This window comes from Cervus elaphus, chromosome 32, assembly GCF_910594005.1.
Source record: "Cervus elaphus chromosome 32, mCerEla1.1, whole genome shotgun sequence".
NCBI lineage: Eukaryota > Metazoa > Chordata > Mammalia > Artiodactyla > Cervidae > Cervus > Cervus elaphus.
This window is the reverse complement of record NC_057846.1, coordinates 32,889,906-32,910,423: the sequence shown is the minus strand read 5'-3', so window position 1 is coordinate 32,910,423 and position 20,518 is coordinate 32,889,906. Positions and strand designations below refer to the sequence as shown.

The following is a 20,518-nucleotide window of genomic DNA, read 5'->3' as shown; positions in this document are numbered from 1 at the left end:
TTGGGGAGAAGGAAAAATAAAGAAGTTCTATCTATTTGTGTAGGGTTGAGGCAGAGAGAAGAAGTAATTTGTTAGTTATCAGAGTTCACGCTCCTTAATTATTATAATTTACTGAGCCAGAAATGGGGTTGTCAAGGTATAAGGGCGAGGAAGGGAGAAATAAGGCTGGGATAGAAACTGACTTCTGTTACAGTAATCTCACATCAATTCTGTAATATTAAAACGGCTGTGAGAAACTGAAGCAGGCTGGGTTCTCAGAGAATTCTGTCTTAAGATATAGCTGCACTTACAGATAAGACGGTCTTTTTCTGCGTAGTGATAAAAGTCACCTATCTACTAGGAGGATCCAAACAAAACCTGGAACTCAAAGTAACTCAAGAAAGTTAAAATTTCCAAAGCAACTTCAAAACTGAAGAGAAAATGAGCAGTTATCATTTGAAAACATCTCCCAAAAGTCATTCATAGTACTGAATAAATCTTTGCTAATTTATAGCTTAATTTATACATAGTTTAACTTTCCAGGAAAGTAGAAGTCTCTCTCCATTAATTCAGAGATAAATGGAGACATGTTAGATGGGTAAATGTTAGGCCATGTGAAGTGATATTCAAGCCATCTTCAATAACAACATATATTCAGAAGGATTCAATTCAATGCCACTATTATATGAATTTCATTAGATAGGGATAAGAGTGTGAAGGCAGTCACGGAAAGCTGAATAATTTTAATCTATAAAATTATCACTCAGAGAAAAATGATTTTTTAAAATGCAAAGCAGTTCATTATTTCTAAGGGGGTACCATCCTTCTGATACCATCCATAGCATATTTTTTATATAAATAATTCCAAAGCAGTTAATTATTTAAATATTAGGTACAAGATAATTTTCTTCAGTGTCTACAGTGTACTTTAAAATTGTTTTAGATTTTAAAAATATAAAAGCCATCGTTTAACATTAAAAAATTAATCTTCATTAAAAAAAGACTTTATAGTACAAAGTACTTTTAGGTAAACCACTGCAAAACTTTGCAGTCAAATACCAAAGGCTATAAAGGGTTACATTTTCAGTCTAAATTCAGCAAGAATACGAAGCAGAGAATGAAGATACCAACTGCATATTTCATATATTACCTTATGACAAGTGTATATTAATACAGGTATTTTTCACTGCTCTAATCTACTTTCTTTCAATATATAATAACGAAAACTTAGCCAATGCGGGGGGGGGAAAAAGCAGGGCTGTTACAACAGACCTGAAAAATCATTAGCATTTTCTCAGCCTGAAAAAGTATTGGTTATCTAGTAAACAAATTTTCCTCTGCCAGAAAGAAACAAACAATACGTATATGCTAACAAAGCTGGGCAATCAGGACATAAACAAAAATTTTTAATTTTCATCATCACACACAGAAAATAATATATGTTGTTATAATTGTTATCACCGAAAAAGCTGCAGTTCCATTTAACAAGTAACTTTCAGTGTCTGACATTTAAGAGAAGATGCTTAAAATCCTTGCTTCACCAGCTCTATGAATATGTCACAACTGCCAATAACAGATACGACAGCATTTAATTTACAGTGAAAAGATGCCAGTGAAATGCAGCCATATATATGTGTGTGTGTATATATACGTATACACACACACATATATATATGCCAACTTCAAAAATTTTAACTGTAAAGCAAAAAGAAACCACTGAAGGGGAATATTACATCTTAAATGACTTACCTTTCGCCCATCACTTGCATGGCAATTCACATTTAGAGGAGTCAGTAAAGCCATTAGTTTTTCTTCATTACCACTCCTACAAAAAGGTAGTAAGTCAATTCCTATAAAATTACAGTGCTTCTTATGAATATTTATGGATATTTTTCACGACAGGATGGAAAATCATATGACTTCTTTGATTTCTTTTATATGGTTCTGAATGAATGTCTTTTGCTATACTTAATTCAATTCAATCAATATATTCCTAATTAATTCCTGTTAATCATCATATAGTGGTATATCTTAGATAAGGGAGCTTTCTACATTATTATTTGTTTTGCTTATCTGCATAAAGTCATGTTCTTAATTTCAAACAAACTTTAGTCTGATAAGTGATCTAAAACACTGGAGTTAAATATACTTACAAAATGTTTTAAAAAGCTAATCAGTTAAACTATAAATGATTAAGAACAAAAGAAAATGGATGAGAATTTTAACATTTACTTTATGCCCCTCATTGAAGCTTGGCTAGAAAAATTTCCAGAGAAAAATACAGATATAGTTATTTAAATACTCCTAGAATATGAACCGAAAAGCTGGGCAACTCGGGTTTGCAGGTACCTTAAGAAATGTTCCAAATAAAATTAACCTTACAATCATCACCATATTGAAAGACAGTCTCATTTAATACACTAACTGTGCAAAATAAAGTATACAAAGATTTAGTATAAGGTCTTATCTACATTATTGCATAAAATCCAAGTAAGACAATAACATGCTTTAATTTTTATAGTCCTCTACCTGCCCTCCCCCTTTTCTCCCTTAAATGCCTTATACTCACTTAAAATGAATGGAATCACTTACCTAGCAGCTTCTAGGAGTTCGTCTTTCTTGTATTCACCTAGATGATTGCAAAATATCATGCTGTTAGCATTTGGCAGAAGACAGATTAAGAAATGCAGTAGGCAGCAAACAGAGAATTAAATAGAGAAGAACAGAAAAAGAGAGTCCACACCCCGCTGGGTGATGGAGCCGTGACGTTAGCCAGCTTGTGAAGGCAGCATCACCAGTGCCTTGGAGACGGGCAGCAAATTGACGCAGCTTCTTGTCCAATCCTCAGATGAAATAGCTTTCTTCAGACGACCAATGAATGCTAAATCTCGTGTCCAGAAACACATTCCCTCTGATAACAGCATGCCAGTTGAAGACAATGTCCCCTCCCCCCTTTTCTATTCAGACTGTCACAGTATACTTGTGAAGCATAATACATTCTGAGACAAAAGCAAAATAATGTGGCTGTTTAAAGGTACAAATTACTAGTCTTCAAAAATCCTCAATTTTATTTTAATGACATGGAAAGTTTTTTTCCAAAAAAAAAAAAAAAAAAACCAACCACACAACCATTAATTACCATTGCTGAGCTTTACAGCAGTAGAAAAAAAAATCAGGATCATGAAGCCTTTGCCTCAATAGGGTAAGTCTGTAGACTAGAAATACGTGAACTACGTACCAAATGCTAAGAATCCCTTAGAGGCAGTGCTCTAAAAACCCATGAATACGTTCTTAAATGACAATAATATTCTAGCATGCTGCAATCTACACTTTATGCAAATTCAATACCAAATTTTAAAAACAATAAATCTTAAAAATATCTTTTTAAAAGGAGACTAGGGTCTCTGAGAATGAGCAGACATTCATTCATCTATTAAGATGTGGATAATATTTTTCCATTCTATTGCTTAACATACCAAAGACTGAAAATAGGTATATACTTCAGAATTTTCAACACAAATTTCTTAGGGCATTCAAGAACTTAAATGCAAGTCTTTGCCAGCACAATTGAAGGACAAGGAATTTTAACAATATAGAGTTTGCTCACTGAATGAATAAAAAGAACAGCTAGGACCATGATTCAGCTGTAATATGCTGACTCAGTTTGCTATATCATTAAAGAAATAATTATATAAAATGTCTAAGCAAATAGTTATATGAAGGCAAATATTAAGTGCATATACATATATATGTATAAGAAATAAAATTTTAGATTAAGATGTTATAATTCTATTAAGAAATAAGCTTAAATTACTTTTTAAAATCTTATCACTTATAAACATGAATTTCTTTGCATTTTGTTTGCTCTGCTACAGAATGTGGAATACTGATGCAAATATTTTAAGGACATCTCAGGATCATTAAGCACATGTTTAAATTCTATAACCCTTCATTAGCAATTTTTTTTTAGTTTAAACATGTCTCTTGATTCTTGGGTTAAGATTTTATTAAAATCTAGAAACTGTAAGCAGTAATTTTCAAATCAGGAAAAAGTTGTTAAATATATATTCTCTCCCAAAGGAATTTTAGATACCAATAAAATCATGGGTTCAACAATATATGTGAATAAGCTAGAATGCTTGCTTCACAGTAAGAGTTTGCCTCTCCAATTTCCATATATTACATCCCAGATTCTTCAACTGATTGACAGTTTGAAATCTATATTATAATCCCCTAGCAAATAAGGTTCTTATCTTTCCAAAGACAAAAAAATACACCCTTATTAAATATTTTAGGTGGCAATATGGAAGTGAGTGAGTCAATTTAAGATCCTTTTGAGAAAATGGTTCGACCCATACCCTCAAAATGCCTTAAGAATCAAGAGCAAAGTAAGTGAAATTATGGAAGTAACTATAAAAGTCACTAATTTAGTCAAAAAACATTTATTTGAAAGGCCTATAGGCCAGATTCAAAACTGAAAAAGACACTATCATTTCTGAACTCAAGGAATAATAGTCTATTAAACAAGACAAACAAGTAAACCAATGATGAGAGTAGGAAATGAGTCTTACAGAGTGCTATAAAGAGTTTAAAGGCTAGTCTAAAGGGGATAAATAAGAAGCAGGCTAATCGTAGTTCAAGGAAGGTTTCCTGGAAGAGAGAAAACTTGTGCAGGGTTTTTAAAGTAAGAACAGGTGATACTCAGATAAAGGATGGGGGAGAAGGAAGCAACCAAAGGAAAAGAAATGAGAGAGGAAATGGCCACTTTAAACCTGAAAAAAGGACATTTTACAGGGAACTGGGTAAAAACTAGGCAGAGAGGAAACAGAAAGATCACATGAATGGCACTCTAAGAAGTTTGAACTTTATTTTGAAAACAATGAGAAAATACTGAAATATTTCAACAAGGAGAATGCAAAGTATATTTAAAGATTTGTAAAAGTTCTGTGATTAAAGTCTTTCTGTATTCCACGCCAGTGAACTTTTTGTTGGAGAGGAAAGTGGCCCAAAGCGGGGGTAATGGGAGGTGAAGACAATAAATTCTGGCATAGCTTATATTCTGGAGTAAGTTATACATTGCCTGAGATACAGTAATCTGAAATTGAGAACTGAAAGCAGCTACTATTAAAATTAAAGTCACAGTGAAGCATGACTCCAATAACCTAAGAAATAAAATCACATAGAATTTGGGATCTTTAAAGTTCAAATCAATCCTCTTACATAAACTTCTCATCTGGTATAGCTTATTGATGTTTTCTCCAAAAGGCACTTTTCTTGGGGGGGGGGGGAAGTTATTCCTTCATGGTTAAACTGATAATAAACCAAAGCTTTCAAAAGGAAACATATAAGGACACCCAAAGCTGCCAGACTCAGGTATTACAAATGACTTTGTACTCTTGCAGTTAGAGATCCTACTACTTTAATCAGCTTTTCTGCAATACATCCCAACATCCACTATCTGGTGCCCGAGGACCACAATCCATAAACAGTGGAAGCTATTTTTCAAATGCTACACTGTAGGAACAACTAGCATAATGAATTTAGAGTCCCTCACACACTCTGACAACAAATATGAGCTACTTAACAGCTAAACCCCTTGTTCTATTTCATTTTAGCTGCGAATCTGAAAATATTCTGGCTGAGATTCTGGTGCTTTATGGAGCATTTATATTCTTTAATCACATCCAGATAAAGGCTAGCAATAGATCAGCCGGAAAGGAAACCAGGCAATTATAGTCAAGATAATAGCATTCAGGAAAGGACAAAATAGATGGCTTAAATTTTTTTTTTTATTAGAATAAAATAAGTGGGATAAAAAAAAAAGCAAGCCACAAAGTTTACTTTCCAAAGGCTGGACTGTTTTTATTAGTAAAAATGGTTTATTAGTATAAGTACTGACAGGATGCATAGAAAGATAAATACACACACGCACACACACAGACGCCGACACACAGTGGGGGACAGGGATATGAGTTAATGTGTTAAAAAGAGTATGTTGTCAGAAAGAAGGTTAAAAATGAAAGTTAATAAATAAAGGTTAAAAGTAAAACTCCCCTTTGTATTTCTCTGAGGTAGGTAGAAACAACTTCTCTTTCACTTACTGTGAAGGCAAAATTACTTTGTGAATAAAAATGAAAAACTGAATCAATAAACAGTCATAATTATTGACTTATCTCAATTTCAACATCTTAAAGTGTTTTTGTCCCTTTCTTCAGCAACTGACAGGATTCAAAGCAGACTAAGTTTTCTAAAAATGAGTCATTTGCTTTTGTTGACGTTGAACAACATGGAAAGATTATGAACATAGAAATCATAAATTCTAGAAGCAATAAAGGACTAAAAAAGAATTGCAACCTTTCTTTTTTCCACTTTGAAACCACGCATAATACATGCCTATCAGTAACATCTCTTGTTAGATGCAATGAGAGGGGATGTAATTTGAAAGTCACCTTTCTCCTGTCACCTCATCCCCAATTTCAGAATTGCTTTCCTAAGGGATCATCAACATATTCATTTACAGTTAATGAAACTGATGCCAAGGCAATTAAATAAATTGTCTCAGGTTTCACTGAGTATTATTCACTATCTATCAAGCCCTGAAAAATGCTAATATGTGAGCAGAAACTAACCATATCTGAGTTTTGGAAGAAGTGACATAAACAAAAGAAAAAAGTAACAGAACAGTAACAGCAATAAAATAGTTTTAAAAACAATGACAACAGCTAGTTTTAAATGGGCTGAACATATTTATATAACATAAGCCAAACATTTCCATCAAAACTGCTTTAAAGTAGTGAACTTTCACATGAGCTTGTAAACGTGGGCCCCCCTACCCAAAAGTAAGTATGTAAATTTTACATTCTAGTTTAAAATTTTGGACCAAAGGAACAGGAATGAAGAAAATGTATTCTAGGTCTATTAAAATGATCAATGCATTTTGCATTTCCCATAGCATGCATTAATTTCTTATGCTTTAGGTTTCTCAAGAGAAGAGCTATGTAAAGTCTTCAGTCAAGAATCTCAATTAACAAGTTTAGGGACTCAGGTTGCTGAGTGCCAAAACCATGAATTGGTCATTCTCATATAGATATTTCTCACTGAAGTGCCAACAAATACAAGAGATGAACTGATTCTTGTAACTAAACTGACAATCAATATGGGGAAATAAAATATCAATTTAGGTGACAAAATCCATTGTGTTTTCACTATTAGATTTGAATATTTAAAAACAGTTATGTAGCTATGGAAGGAATTTCACTGAAGCACCAGGAAATAATCTAATCTCAAGATGTTAAGCTAGGTCTTTGATATCTACCATACAGAAGCATGACCCTAGGAATGACTTGACTTCTCTCTCTGAAATTATTTTTTGAATTACTTATTTCAATTATTTGTTAATTGAATTTATTACTTCTCTCTCTGAAATCTTTCATGAACATTTTCAGGACAATACTAGGGGGAAAAAAAAATCCCATAGTATTAAAAGTTCTCAATGCCTACTTACTATTTCTGAAGCCTATCAATCTTGCTGCTCATTCTGATTCTGGTCTCAAAGTCCATACATTGGCTAAGTCTAGAATCGTGATCAAATTAAACACTCCACATCAGTGCTAAACATGGGAAAATTGGGGGCTTTAAAATTTTAGGTGTCAACAGAGTATTTTCCTGGTGGAGATCCTTTCTATCTTTCGTCTTCTACAACTTTGACCTTTCTAATTAGCTAACATTCAACCTGTGCAACATAAACTTAAAGCTGTGCTGTCCAAACAGTACAGCTCGAACAGAATTTTCCAATTTTTTAGGAAAATGGAGATGTCCCAATCCCTGCAGGGCAGCTGAAAATCAATTTTCAAAGATAAAAGCTCACCAGCCCCACCAAATACAACTATACTATCTTATATCGTAATATTTATGACAACAATTACATGTTAACAACAACAACAAAAAAAACAATGTCCTTAAACATTTCAAAAACATAATATTACATCCATAACAAAGGTCCTACAAAAAAAGAAAATAATGCGGTCAATAGATGATTGTTAACAACCAGTTTCTTTGTATGCAGTAATATGTCTTCACTTAGCCCCAGCAACATCTCAGATATATATCCCATTTATGGACATTTAGCAGGGTTCCTGGAGAAGGCAATGGCACCCCACTCCATTACTCTTGCCTGGAAAATCCCATGGATGGAGGAGCCTGGTAGGCTGTAGTCCATGGAGTCGCTAAGAGTCGGACACGACTAAGCAGCTTCACTTTCACTTTTCCTTTCATACAGTGAAGAAGGAAAAGGCAACCCACTCCAGTGTTCTTGCCTGGAGAATCCCAGGGACGGGGAAGCCTGGTGGGTTGCCATCTATGGGGCTGCACAGAGTCGGACACGACTGAGGCGACTTAGCAGCAGCAGCAGCAGGGTTTTTCAATGAAGAATGAAATGGCAACCCATTCCAGCATTTTTGACTGGAGAATCCCATGGACAGAGGAGCCTGGCGGGCTACAGTCTATGGGGTTGCAAAAGTGTCGAGCAAGACTTAGCAAATAACCAACAACAAGCAGGGTTTCAAATAATTTATACCTATTTCTGACATTCTGTCAATTGCATTTGCTTCCTTGGTAGCTCAGACAGTAAACAGTCTGCCAGCAGTGTGGGAGACCCAGGTATGATCCCTGGATTGGGAAGATTCCCTACAGAAGGAAATGGCAACCCACTCCAGTATTCTTGCCTGGAAAATCCCATGGACAGAGCAACCTGGCAGGCTACCGTCAACTGTATTTGGAATGTAACTCAAGATTTTTCACTGATATTTTTAGTTAGTTAAAAATCTTAGTACTAAAAATTGGGACATAACTACAAACACACACTGGCCAAAAATGGGGCTTCCCCGGTGGCTCAGATGGTAAAGAACTCTCCTGCTAATGTAGGAGACACAGAGATGTGGGTTGGATCCCTAGGTCAGGACGGTCCCCTGGAGAAGGACATGTCAGTATTTGACCATTTTGATTATGTAGCATTCCATTATATGAATGCACATGAATTTGCTTATCCATTCACTAGCTGATAGATATATGGGTTGTTGCCAGCTTTTGTGATCATGAATAAAGCTACTAAAAATTCAGGCAGCATTTTGTATGGACCTATGTCATCATTTCCCCTGAGCAAATACTTAAAAGTGTGGGGGTGCTAAAATGTATAGTAAATGTTAAACTTTCTAAGAAACTGCCAAATCACATCTTTTTTAAAATCTGAAAATTTCTTAATTCTAGAATATAAACATGCCATCTATAGAAAGGAAAAAGAACAAAAGAAGCTGACTAATGAGAAATATGACAGTACTGCTAGAAATCCCACCTCACAGCTAGAAATCACATTCTCGCCTTTTTGTGAGGAGAATTCACCTAAACTGAGCTAACTGCACAGCTTTTAGTTCTTCATAGCTCACTTATTCTAGCTTTCATATTTTTTTAAATAGGCAGAATATATATTAATAAAATTGACCTCTTCATTCAAGGACTGTTTTGTATGTCGTACCTGTGAGCTCAGAGCTATAAGAAGACATGAACAAAGCATATTTTGATTTATAGGTATCAAATTGTTATCTGTGAAAAGAAAATTACTTTCCTGCAGTCCTTGCTCTTATCAGGATGGTTGGCCTCTCAATGCATCAGCCTACTGAGGGCCTGGAGTTTGGAGAGATACCGATTTGGGATTGTCAGACTGCTGCCTTCTTACATTAGATATAAAAAATTAAGGAAACTAAAGTTAACACAGAAGTACAAGTGACTACTGCATGAATGATATAAGAACTATCCTGTCTTCATTGTAATTATTGTGTATGATTGTATTTTATTCTTTGTATATTTTGTCCTGTTAACAAAGTCTCTGAAAGACACAGTAACTTTGCAACTTTGGTCATTTCAGGAAGCAGCAATTACAATTTACTTCTTTAAGCTGCAAATGCTTAACTTACTCTTCTTTCTTATATTTCCCTCAAGTATCACTAAATCTCTTATTCACAGTTAGAGTTAATTAACCTTAGTGCAACCTGAGTAATGGTATTTTATCCTGGGCATAATCTTTCTCATGCAAACTCTCTTTTTTAAAATACCACTCATTTATTAGCTCTCTTTTGAATAAATTCATTTATTCATTTAACAAATATTTACTATCTATAACATGCCAAGTGTACTACAGCTACTACTGAATCACGTATTGAAACTTGGAATTAGTAGGACATAAGTGATGAAATTGGAGCTAGCATGCGAGGAATGGTACCAAACCTGTAGGATATGGTGTCAAATCCATAGGATAAATAATTAAGAACTTATTTAGAATGTTGCAGTGCACAATTGTTGTTGACGGAAGCATATCACATGTGCACACAGTAACTGTCAGGTATATTAAGGAAAAGGGGTTGAGGATCTCTTATAGGAGATAACAGACCTAAGCACTATGCTCTTAAAGCTTTTAGGTATTTACCATTGACAGTGAGAGAGGGATAAAGCCCTTGAGTGTGTCTGTGTTAATAAAAGATTTAGATCAGGGAAATGATAGAGCCTAACTTTTGGGCATCATGAGCCATTTTAAGAAGCTAATGAAAGTAGCTTTAGATCCTCTCCCTAGGGAGAAAATTCCTTGCACATTTGAAGATAAACTCTGAAGTCTGTGAAGTTACCACAGGTTAAGAACTACTGTTAAAAAAAAGTACCTTTGACTTACACTCGTTGATTTTAAATATAATCTTAAGGCAGGCTTGGCAAGATAAATTAGTTTGATATCCTTATTTTATACATGACTCAGTTAAGACCCAGAATAATCAAATAATTTGCCTAATATTTTAAAACTAGGTAGTGGCAAAGCTCAGACTAGAATCTATCCCCTTTGACAGTATTTTTAATTGGAATAATATGGGGTGATTTCATGAAGACACACACAACCTTGGCCACACAGTCTTGGGCAAGTATTAACATGTGGAGATGGACTAGAGTTTAGATAATTATCAGTATGAGGAAAGAAGTGCAGGAAAATGGAATACATATTTGGAGAAAAGTGACTGATGTCAAATTTAGAGTATATGTTGGGAAGATGAAGTGGAATGGGGAGCATTGAAAAATTATTTAAAAAGAAAATTTATTCTATATTTTAAAGGATTCTGAATGTTAGGTTGTAGAGTTGAACATGATTTTATAAGGAATAGGAACAGGGAGTCACTCTTTTTTTTTTTTTAAGCATAGGAGTAAACTAATTAAAATTGAACTTAACCTGGTAGCTCGATGAATTAGGACCTGGGGACACTGGGGATTAGTTACAGGACTATTGTAGGAGGATGGTGAGAGGAAAAGTACATAAACGGTGATAGTAAGAATGGGAAGAGTCAAGTAGAGAGAAGGTACTGAATGGATCACAATGCAGCAGAGTTTATATTTGATGTGTTAGTCTTATGTGTGACTAGGGATATGATCTAACATAGCTATAAATCAGAAGTAAATTTTAAAATATTTACTTCTCAATCTTAGACTAATACTTCATCCAATAATCTTTCTGAACATGATCATAGCAGCAGCAGTATGTTAATTCAGCTTCTACTTAATGGCTATATAATCACAGACTCAGACTTCATATATTGAGAAATGTCCATTAAATTAGAACAATCTATTTAAATAATATAGCCATTAATAGTTTATTTAATTATTGTCAAAACTTAATTTGTCTTTGATTTTTGCACAGTCTATTCCAAGACAGACATTGAGGGTTCATAGTTCAGTTAGGAGGTGTTTCAGGCATATTAAAGAAAATGTTCTCCATGAGAAATAGTTTTAGGAAAAAAAAGGACGACTATAAGAGAGCTATTGAGGTATAATATCTGGAAGGCCAGTTTGCTCCTTTCCTGAGCATAATATTAGCTTAAAAAAAAATTCAATACAGTTGCACATTCACTTAATTTACTTTATCATTTTCATTTCCTTATTCTAAGGTTAATGTAATGGGCTAGTGTACTATCATGATAACTACTGATTTTGATTTTCTTCTAATACTTTTATCTACTTTTTCTTATTTTGTTCAACTGAGGAGATATATAAGGATGCTTATTATTTCAGAAAAATATGGAGGAAAGATTTTAAAGTTGAGGAAGTGAGAATATATTTGCAATTTGGGGGGAAAATTATTTCACAGCATTTTATTTTGGGAAATTGCTTCAAGTCTTTCAAAATGTAAATCAGAAAAAAAAAATCTTTATTTGAAGTAGCAAACCCAAGAAATAGAAGTAGATGTTCAATTTCAGATAATCTTAAAATTACACATCTTACTGGGATACATTCTACTATGTAGCGAGGGCAAGAAACCACACGACAACTGTACATTTTAATTTTCTTACCTGGACTATATTAACTCTACCCCTTAGTGTCAGTTTTATTGTTTATTATCAGTTCCTTTTTATTGTAAACACCTAGCAAAACAGGGCAGCAACATTTCTATCAGAAACATATATAAGACAGTTTTACATCAATAATAATGAAATCTGTGTCAACATTCCATGTCTTCTGTGTGTGCTATTATGAATTTCTTAGCAGAAATTAGATTTATGTAATGTTACTATCTTTTCAGTAGATAGTTATTCAGAACTTCCTCGTTTAGAAAGCTGCTTAGATTAACCTGTGATATAATATCACTTCATGCATACAACCCTGCCATGATGCTTAAAACATTATAATTTGTTTTTCCATGATTAGGTTTTGGTTTTGTATTATCCATAACTTTACTGTAGAATTTGCCTTTGAGAAACACTTACTACCATTTCTAAATGTAAATGAACAAAGACAGAGATTGCAGATATTAAATACAAAAGCTTCTTGAATGAAGAGATCAAATTCATGTACTAATTTTAAACAACAAAAATAAATTCTTTTAAAAATAATTTTAATATAAATATACCACTTCCTATCAAATATTAAGAAACATTTCTGAAAAAATGTGGTTTTGATATTTTGGTACTTTTACTCTTTTAGGGACTTACCTTGCTCCCGTAAATTTATCAACTACCCTCACATAAAAATTATCACTTAGCCTTATTAAAAAGCTGCAGCCATAAAAATTAATTCTCTTGGAAAATTCAAGGACTAAAACACTCTAGATAGCCAAGTTTTCAACATAACTGCTAATTTAGCATTTTAATTCCTCTGCTCTTGAGGGAATTTCTTTCTGAAACATATTAAACACTTCTACGCATTCAAAAATGGATTATTCCAAACATAATTTAACCTTTCTTGACAAATCAGGGCTGATTATGTTCAACCTCCACCAGACTGTGCAATAATATAACAAAGCGCTCTGGGCATATTGACATGTGCCAATCCAAAATGGCTCCAGAATGCTATGCATTTTATTATTTGTTCATGTATAACTGATTTTCCTCTTTTTCTTTGTGCTAATGAATCTCTTTATGTATTTCCTTTTAATTTAGAGTGTCTAAAAATTGCTGTCTAGTAGGAATATAATTCAAAGCACATACGTAATTTAAAATTTTCTGGAAGCCACATTTAAAAAAAGGTAACCAGAGAATACTGATTTTAATATTTTATTTCATCCAGTATATCTAGAATATTATCATTTCAACATGTGGCATTAGACCCATTTACATGTCCAATAGCCATCTGTGGCCAGTAGCTACAGTCCGGCACAGTGTGCATCTAAAACTACCCTGAGCTGGAAGGTTATAAACTGAGTGAACACTCATGATGGAGGGGCACCTTCTCTTTGAGTGACCTAAGAAGGGCTCTCCTGGCTATAAGCAACTTCTGGTTCAGAGCACGACTTCTGGACATTTATTTGGCAGGAGTGGAGTGATGGGTGGGAGAGAGAATAGGGAAAGGGAAATGGAAGAAGGAGCCGTAAAAGAGAAGGAGTAGTAAAAACAGAGGTAGGAATGAAGCTGGGAGGAGAAAAGAATCCAATAATAAAGTTGATGAGAAGGCTAGAAACTCAAGAGGTGGGTAATACATAAGAAGTACTGAACATTAATGAGCAGAATAATGCAAAAACGAGGCTTATCTTAGTAGGTAATCTAAGGCTTTTAAAGATGTATGTGATAACTGATGACAATTCACAGGCATTAAGCGCTGAAGAGTCCTTGCAATATGCTCCGGCATTTAGAGAAAGGGACCGGTATGGTGAATGACGACTCACAGGGACAGCACAAGCTTTTCAGGTCACCTCATTCAAACGTACACACCAAGAAGTGACTGAGTATCTTAGAAAGCGTATCATACCCCACCAACCACTTCTACTGAATCTTGTAGAGATGAATAACTTTACCAAAAGAAATATAGACGATTTCCAGTGACTCTGAAAGTCCTGGGCAAAAGACCAAAGGACTTGGTAAATTCATCATTTCTTCCTGCTGACTAACTTCAGAAAAATGGAAATTTGAAAAAAAAAAAAAAAGAGCTGGTTATCTAGATAACACGGAGGAACAATATCTGGTCTTGAAGATCCTGAATTTAGGATACAGAATAATGGCAACTGATGGCGAACATTACAAAAAGAACATAAAGAATGAGGAGGATAAATGTAGTGTCCTGATATTAGAGTAAAAAAACAAAACAAAACACATGCAACTGTTCAAATATGTAAGTCAAGGAAGACTAAAAACTGGCTTAAGAGTAGCCTGGATTCACTACTCAGGAGCTGGTTTGACAGGAAACTCAATGAATCAATGTGACAAATTAACAGAAAAGCACATGGAAACTCATGTTGTATCAGCAGAATTAAAAAGGAAAAAGGAAGGACGGTGGCTATTTGGCTTACAGGCTAAAAAGACAAGGTGGTAGAGGTGATGGCTACAGTTATATGAAGGGTCCCATCTACTCTTTTTTTTTTTTTCCAGTGGGTTTTGTCATACATCGATATGAATCAGCCATGGATTTACATGTATTCCCAATCCCATCTACTCTTATTGGTATTTCAGAAGAGGTTCTCAAAAAGAAAAATGCTTAGCCATATACAATTTGGCTCCAAAAAAGAAGTTATTGTATTTGGCTTCAAAAATAGGAGAATATTCCTAACTGTTTAAGGTATTTAACAATGGACTAATTACGGAAGCAAGTTCATAGGGAAATAGTGAATTAATGGCATAGGGAATTAATGGCATGTTGGAATAAAAAAAAGAGACTGAACCGACTTAAAAGGAGAAGGTAAAATGCTCTAATTGTATATTACCGCTGTCTTTAAATTGTTTTCTTCCTCTAACTTTATGACTTTTATCACAAAGACAGGGGTGGTTTGTGCATATATGCAGGGGGTGCATGACCTGGGTTTGGCTTGGGAATCACCAGTAAACCATACCAAAGGAACATTAGGTTTTGTGCCAGATATTTTGAATAAATCCTGGGTTGGCTACCGACTACCCATGGGAGTTTGACCAAATCATTTAACCTTCCTCTCAGCTTCATGTTTCTCATTGTTAAATGAAAAAGATAAGGCTTATCTTATGGGTCACTCTGAGGGTCAGGGATAATATAGATAAAACACCCAACGATGCTTCCCAATCTTCGACACAAGATAATGGTGATGACGATGAAGATGACAATGCTTTTCAAATTTTAAAGCAATTGCTTTACTGACAATTGTTTATTATTTCTCCCTGTAAATCATCAGGGAGATAGGACCTCTTTTTAATTAACATCAGTGAAAGAATTCTTATTAAAAACAAGTGACATTTAAGAGATCTGAGAGAAAAGATTTCTCCATACTCCACTAACTTTCTCTATAATACAATGGCTTTTACATAGTGAAAAAAGGGGAGGCATTTTATTTTTCTGTCCTAAACATTTTGCTGGGTCCTTAGAAAGTTGCAATCACAATATGAGCAGAAAGCTATAAAAACTGATGTACAACATTAATCAACTGGTGGAAAAAAACAGGTTTTAAAAAGTTAAATAATTCCCAAGAAAAAGTGAAAGCCATTCAGGGGAAGATAATTAGAAAACTATGCAGATGAACTCTCCCTTCTCCTCCAGATTGTGAAGAGGTAGAACTTTACTGAGATTGATAGAACCTTACAGAGTCTCATTAGAGAGAAAATTTCATTCCAAAAGATACATATGTGTGTGTGTCTGTGTACAGTAAATTCCTGTTATATATATTTGATATTTCTTAATAAACTATTGTTTTCTAGTAGCTAGCTTCACCTATATCCATGAGTCAATAATGCTAAGTCATAATACAAACTATGAATGTTGACTATATATGATGTGTTTTGTTTCTTGTTAATTTTAAACTTTAGATTTACTTTATATTAACAATGATTTAATGAAATGCCTATCAGTCTTGGCATATTTTTATCTACCACAGAAATGTTCCAACCCTGCAATGTAGCAATCCTTATGACATGTGACTGAAGGTTAATATGCACGTAGCCAGTATTTTAAAGCATGAAGTTTGAGATAAATTAAAAATAAAGTTAATCTAGCATTCAGTTCAGTTCAGTTCAGTTACTCAGTCGTGTATGACTCTGTGAACCCATGGACTGCAGCACACCAGGCTTCCCTGTCCATCACCAACTCCTGGAGCTTGCTCAAACTCATGTCCATCGAATCTACCATTAGTACATGTTAAACACTGAGGATGTGCAAGTCAGCTCTGCTGATAATAACTGTTTCCAACAGGACATGGACAAGGTCACACAAAACAATGTTTTTCCATAAGGCCACACTGTAGCTATGAAAAGTGGCAGACAAGCCTTTCTTCTGAGTTGCTGCTACTTTCTTAATAAGGACATCGTCAGCCTGAGCTCAGGATCAGGGCTGCTAGTAACACACCCGTGTGTGTATGTGGGGGGTGTATGTGTGTAGGCATAGGTGCATATACCACCCAGTGTACCAGCTAAACACTAAATAAGTTAGCACAGAAATCAACGATCTGTGGATTGGGGATATCTATTAATATTAATATTTCCTTTTCCTGTCTTCTTGCTTCTTTAGTAGCAAGGTATTAATAGCTTAGAAAATTAAAGAAAAGGCACATTTGAAACTCAAATAAGTACGAAAATCATCATCTTCCGGAAAAGGTTCCAAGGTTATACAAGTTCTAACTTTAACACCTACCAAAACAGTGTGCATACACAGGCGAACACACTTGTACCCTCATTCTAGATAATAATTTTCTATGTTCAAGTTCTGCATAATGATACTGATCACCTGATTCCTCCAAAGGATTCAGAAGAAAGTATTGTCTACTTGGTAGAGTGATACTGTTGTTGCTGAGGACAAGTTGGAGAAGAACTGCATTTTTTTTTTCCATTTCCTTAGTTTGCTTATTGTCTTTATTTTGTGCCAAGCTTCTAGATGCCCCAGAAGTAACTGGGGAGAGAAACTGAATAAGATTGTTTGGTTTTAGTCTAGGCCATATTCTTTTGACACTGCTGATCAAAAGTATAGAAAAACAACATATTCTAAATGGAAAAATACACAGAAATGTTAGACAGTAAATACTAAGTCACAAAAGTGGACAGAGAACAACGCAGGGGCAGTAAATGCCAAATTCCTGGCTTTAGTTATTTCTGCAGAGAATCACCTGCACCTTCCTCTGTGCTACATAACACTTTCTATGTTGTATGAAAAATCACCTGTGGGTCTGTCTCCCTTGCCTAACTTGAGACCCTTGAAGTCAGGGACCATATTTTATACTCTTTCTTATATCTCCAGAAGTGCACAATGAACTTTATTTATAAAAAAGGCATACCTATCCCACATTCCCATCCCTGGAGCTGCCTGTGTTTCCTAAAAGAAGTGTCTTATTTGGAGGAAGTTCCATCGCAACAATGAGAGAGTCTACTGTATCTAATTTTAGATATAAAAATGAAAGTATCACCAGGTTATTACATAGGAAATCCCTGCAGGCGCGGGGGTGGGGTACCAATAGGAGAGGATTCAGATATAAGTGCATCGTAAATCAGAATAAAAACAAAATTCGATGTGGCAATTTGAAATTGTTGAATGAAATTGTTATGATTCTAATTTGGTCAAAAACAATTATTATAAGCACATGCATGTAACAGTTCTTTCCAGTACAAAGTTTGGCTTGCTATTACTTTTTAGCATTTTGCAAACATGTCTGATTCCTGAAAGCAAAGCAAATAGTTTTGGGGAGAGAGCTATTTGAATTAGTCTAAGAAAAAATTAATAGCAACAGTAAACTAATCAAACATATAGTCCTTTATATTATGCAAAGAACTTCCTTTTCTCTATAAGAATACTGGACTAATGAGTGGTGGGCCTTTAAAAAGCAGAGTAAAATTTCACTTTATGTACAGACCACATTTAGTTTATCTACTCATTTCTCGATGGACACTTAAGGTGCCTCTACATTTTGGCTCTAATAATGTTATTACAAACATGAGCATACAAACATCTCTCTGAGTCTCTGTTTTCAATTTTTTTGAACCTGAGTTGCTACCTCACGGTAATATTATTTTTATTTTTGAGGAACCTCCATAGTGTTTCCCACATCCACTGCATCATTTTACATCCCCACCAACAGTGCACAAGGGTTCCAATTGCTTTACATTTTCGCTAATATTTATTTTTTCTCTCTCTTTAAAAAAAATAGTAGCCATCCTAATGGATGGGAAGAGGTATTACCTTAAATTTATTTTATATTTCTTTTCAAGACTATTCCTAATGGATAAATTTTTAATAAAAGCTGACTTTTCAAGATTCTATAAATGACTTCAAAATATGCATAAAAAGCAAACCTATCTGAAAGATTTCTTATATTAAATTATGCTTACTAAAGCAGTTTTGATTTTTACTTGATCTGTTTTCCTTTCACTGACTTAATTCAATAAAATATTCATTTTTTTCTCAGTGTTATGGGAGTGTAGTATAATCAGCTACTTTATAACAACAGGGTTGGGAAGATCCCCTGGAGAAGGAAATGGCAACCCAGTCCAGTATTCCTGCCTGGGAAATCCAATGGACAGAGGAGCTTGGCGGGATATAAGCCATGGGGTCAAAGAGTCAGACATGACTTAGTCACTGAACAACAACATAAAGATGTAGAGTAACTACATACTTTCAGCAGGCTATTATTGACAGTAGTCCTCCAAAAGAGGTAAAATAATAAATTTTCCATATTTTGAGTTTACATACATTTTTATGAGACACAAAAGTAGGTACATTTATTTAGTCACATTTTCTTTGCAGTGATAAACCAAGGTTTATATGCTAGAAAGAGATAACATGTTTTCACTAAAGGTACTATTACACATTTTAAACAGAAAGTATCTCCAGAAATGACCTGATGAGAAACCAGTGCTAAGAAAATCAAAGAAAAAATGGTATATAACATTCTAAACTAAAACTGAGTCTCACTTCAAGGACAATATTAAGAAATTTATTTTATACATAAAATGAACAGTCTGACAAATGACAGTCATGACAGCTCATGGCCAGTCGTGTTCATGAAAGATGTCGTTACTCTGCCACCATCTCAACTTATTTGTCTCCAGCCCAGATAGCATACAGACACACACACAAAATTAAATAATGTTTGTAGAAATCTTAGTGTGACAAAAGTAGATAATTATTTCAAATAATTTACCACGTCTCATTTGTGGTTATACAACAATAACCGACTCATCTGGAGAAAGTTACAGTGGAGGGTAACTAGCGCTGGTTAAACACGGTGCTTCTTTCCACACACAATCTCTCATTCTGTGCTGGCGGAAATACCACGCATTCCCTCTGAGCAAACGCGGCTTACCTGACAAAACCAGCCATTTGTATAACGGCTTCCGCGCACAACTACCCAGGAATCCTGACAAGGACTACCTAAGAGTGAGTTAGTATAAAAGGAAGGTATTTTCAGATTCTTGACAGCCTAATGTTTTCTCATTTTGATAATCTTATACGATTTAAGGCAAACATTTCTAATATAGTTTGGAAAGAAATATCTGTAGCTGCTTGGAAGCGTAAAATTTTAAATCCCAGGGTCCACTGATTTGCCTTGGAATATTAAGAAGATTTGGCAAAGTTATTTGTTGAAGAGCAAAACTAAGAAACATATTAAGATTCATTCTCTTCATGTGAGATGACGATCTACAGTTTTCGTGACATAGACAAAACTGAGAAACTTTCACATTTCACTGAAACTGACTTGTGGAAATAGATATACCCTGGGGCAGACGCTGGAACTAACAGTAATTCCAGAAGTTCTCTTAGGAAAGGCACATACTATATCATCATAACTGCCACCAGGTGGTTTTATGTAAATCATTATGACTCCCTATCTCTTTTTCTTTGACACACACACGCATACAAATACATTTTCAGTAAGAGTTTCCTTTATAAACTCTGTGGTACTAGAGTTTTTGTGAATAAATTCCAAAAATTTAGCCCCTGTCAAGGTATTAGGCAAAAGTAATCAGAATTCCATACCCTACACTATACAAAGTTAACAAATTTTCAAGCATTTTTTTCTGCCTTCAGATGAAACATGGTAAAAATGATTAAAATCTATGAAGGAAAGAGATTTATAAATTAA

The 20,518-nt window shown here is 34.5% G+C and overlaps 1 protein-coding gene across 1 annotated transcript in view; it reads right to left on the bottom strand.

Annotated features, from left to right (window-relative positions):
• TNKS (tankyrase) overlaps window positions 1-20,518 on the bottom strand; it is a 155,972-nt gene that overhangs the window by 74,273 nt on the left and 61,181 nt on the right. The window contains exons 4-5 of the mRNA XM_043893900.1: window positions 2,572-2,608; window positions 1,729-1,804 (exon numbers count right to left, since the gene is read on the bottom strand). Of these exons, the coding sequence (XP_043749835.1) occupies window positions 1,729-1,804; window positions 2,572-2,608 (113 nt within the window). The remainder of the gene's footprint in view (window positions 1-1,728; window positions 1,805-2,571; window positions 2,609-20,518) is intronic.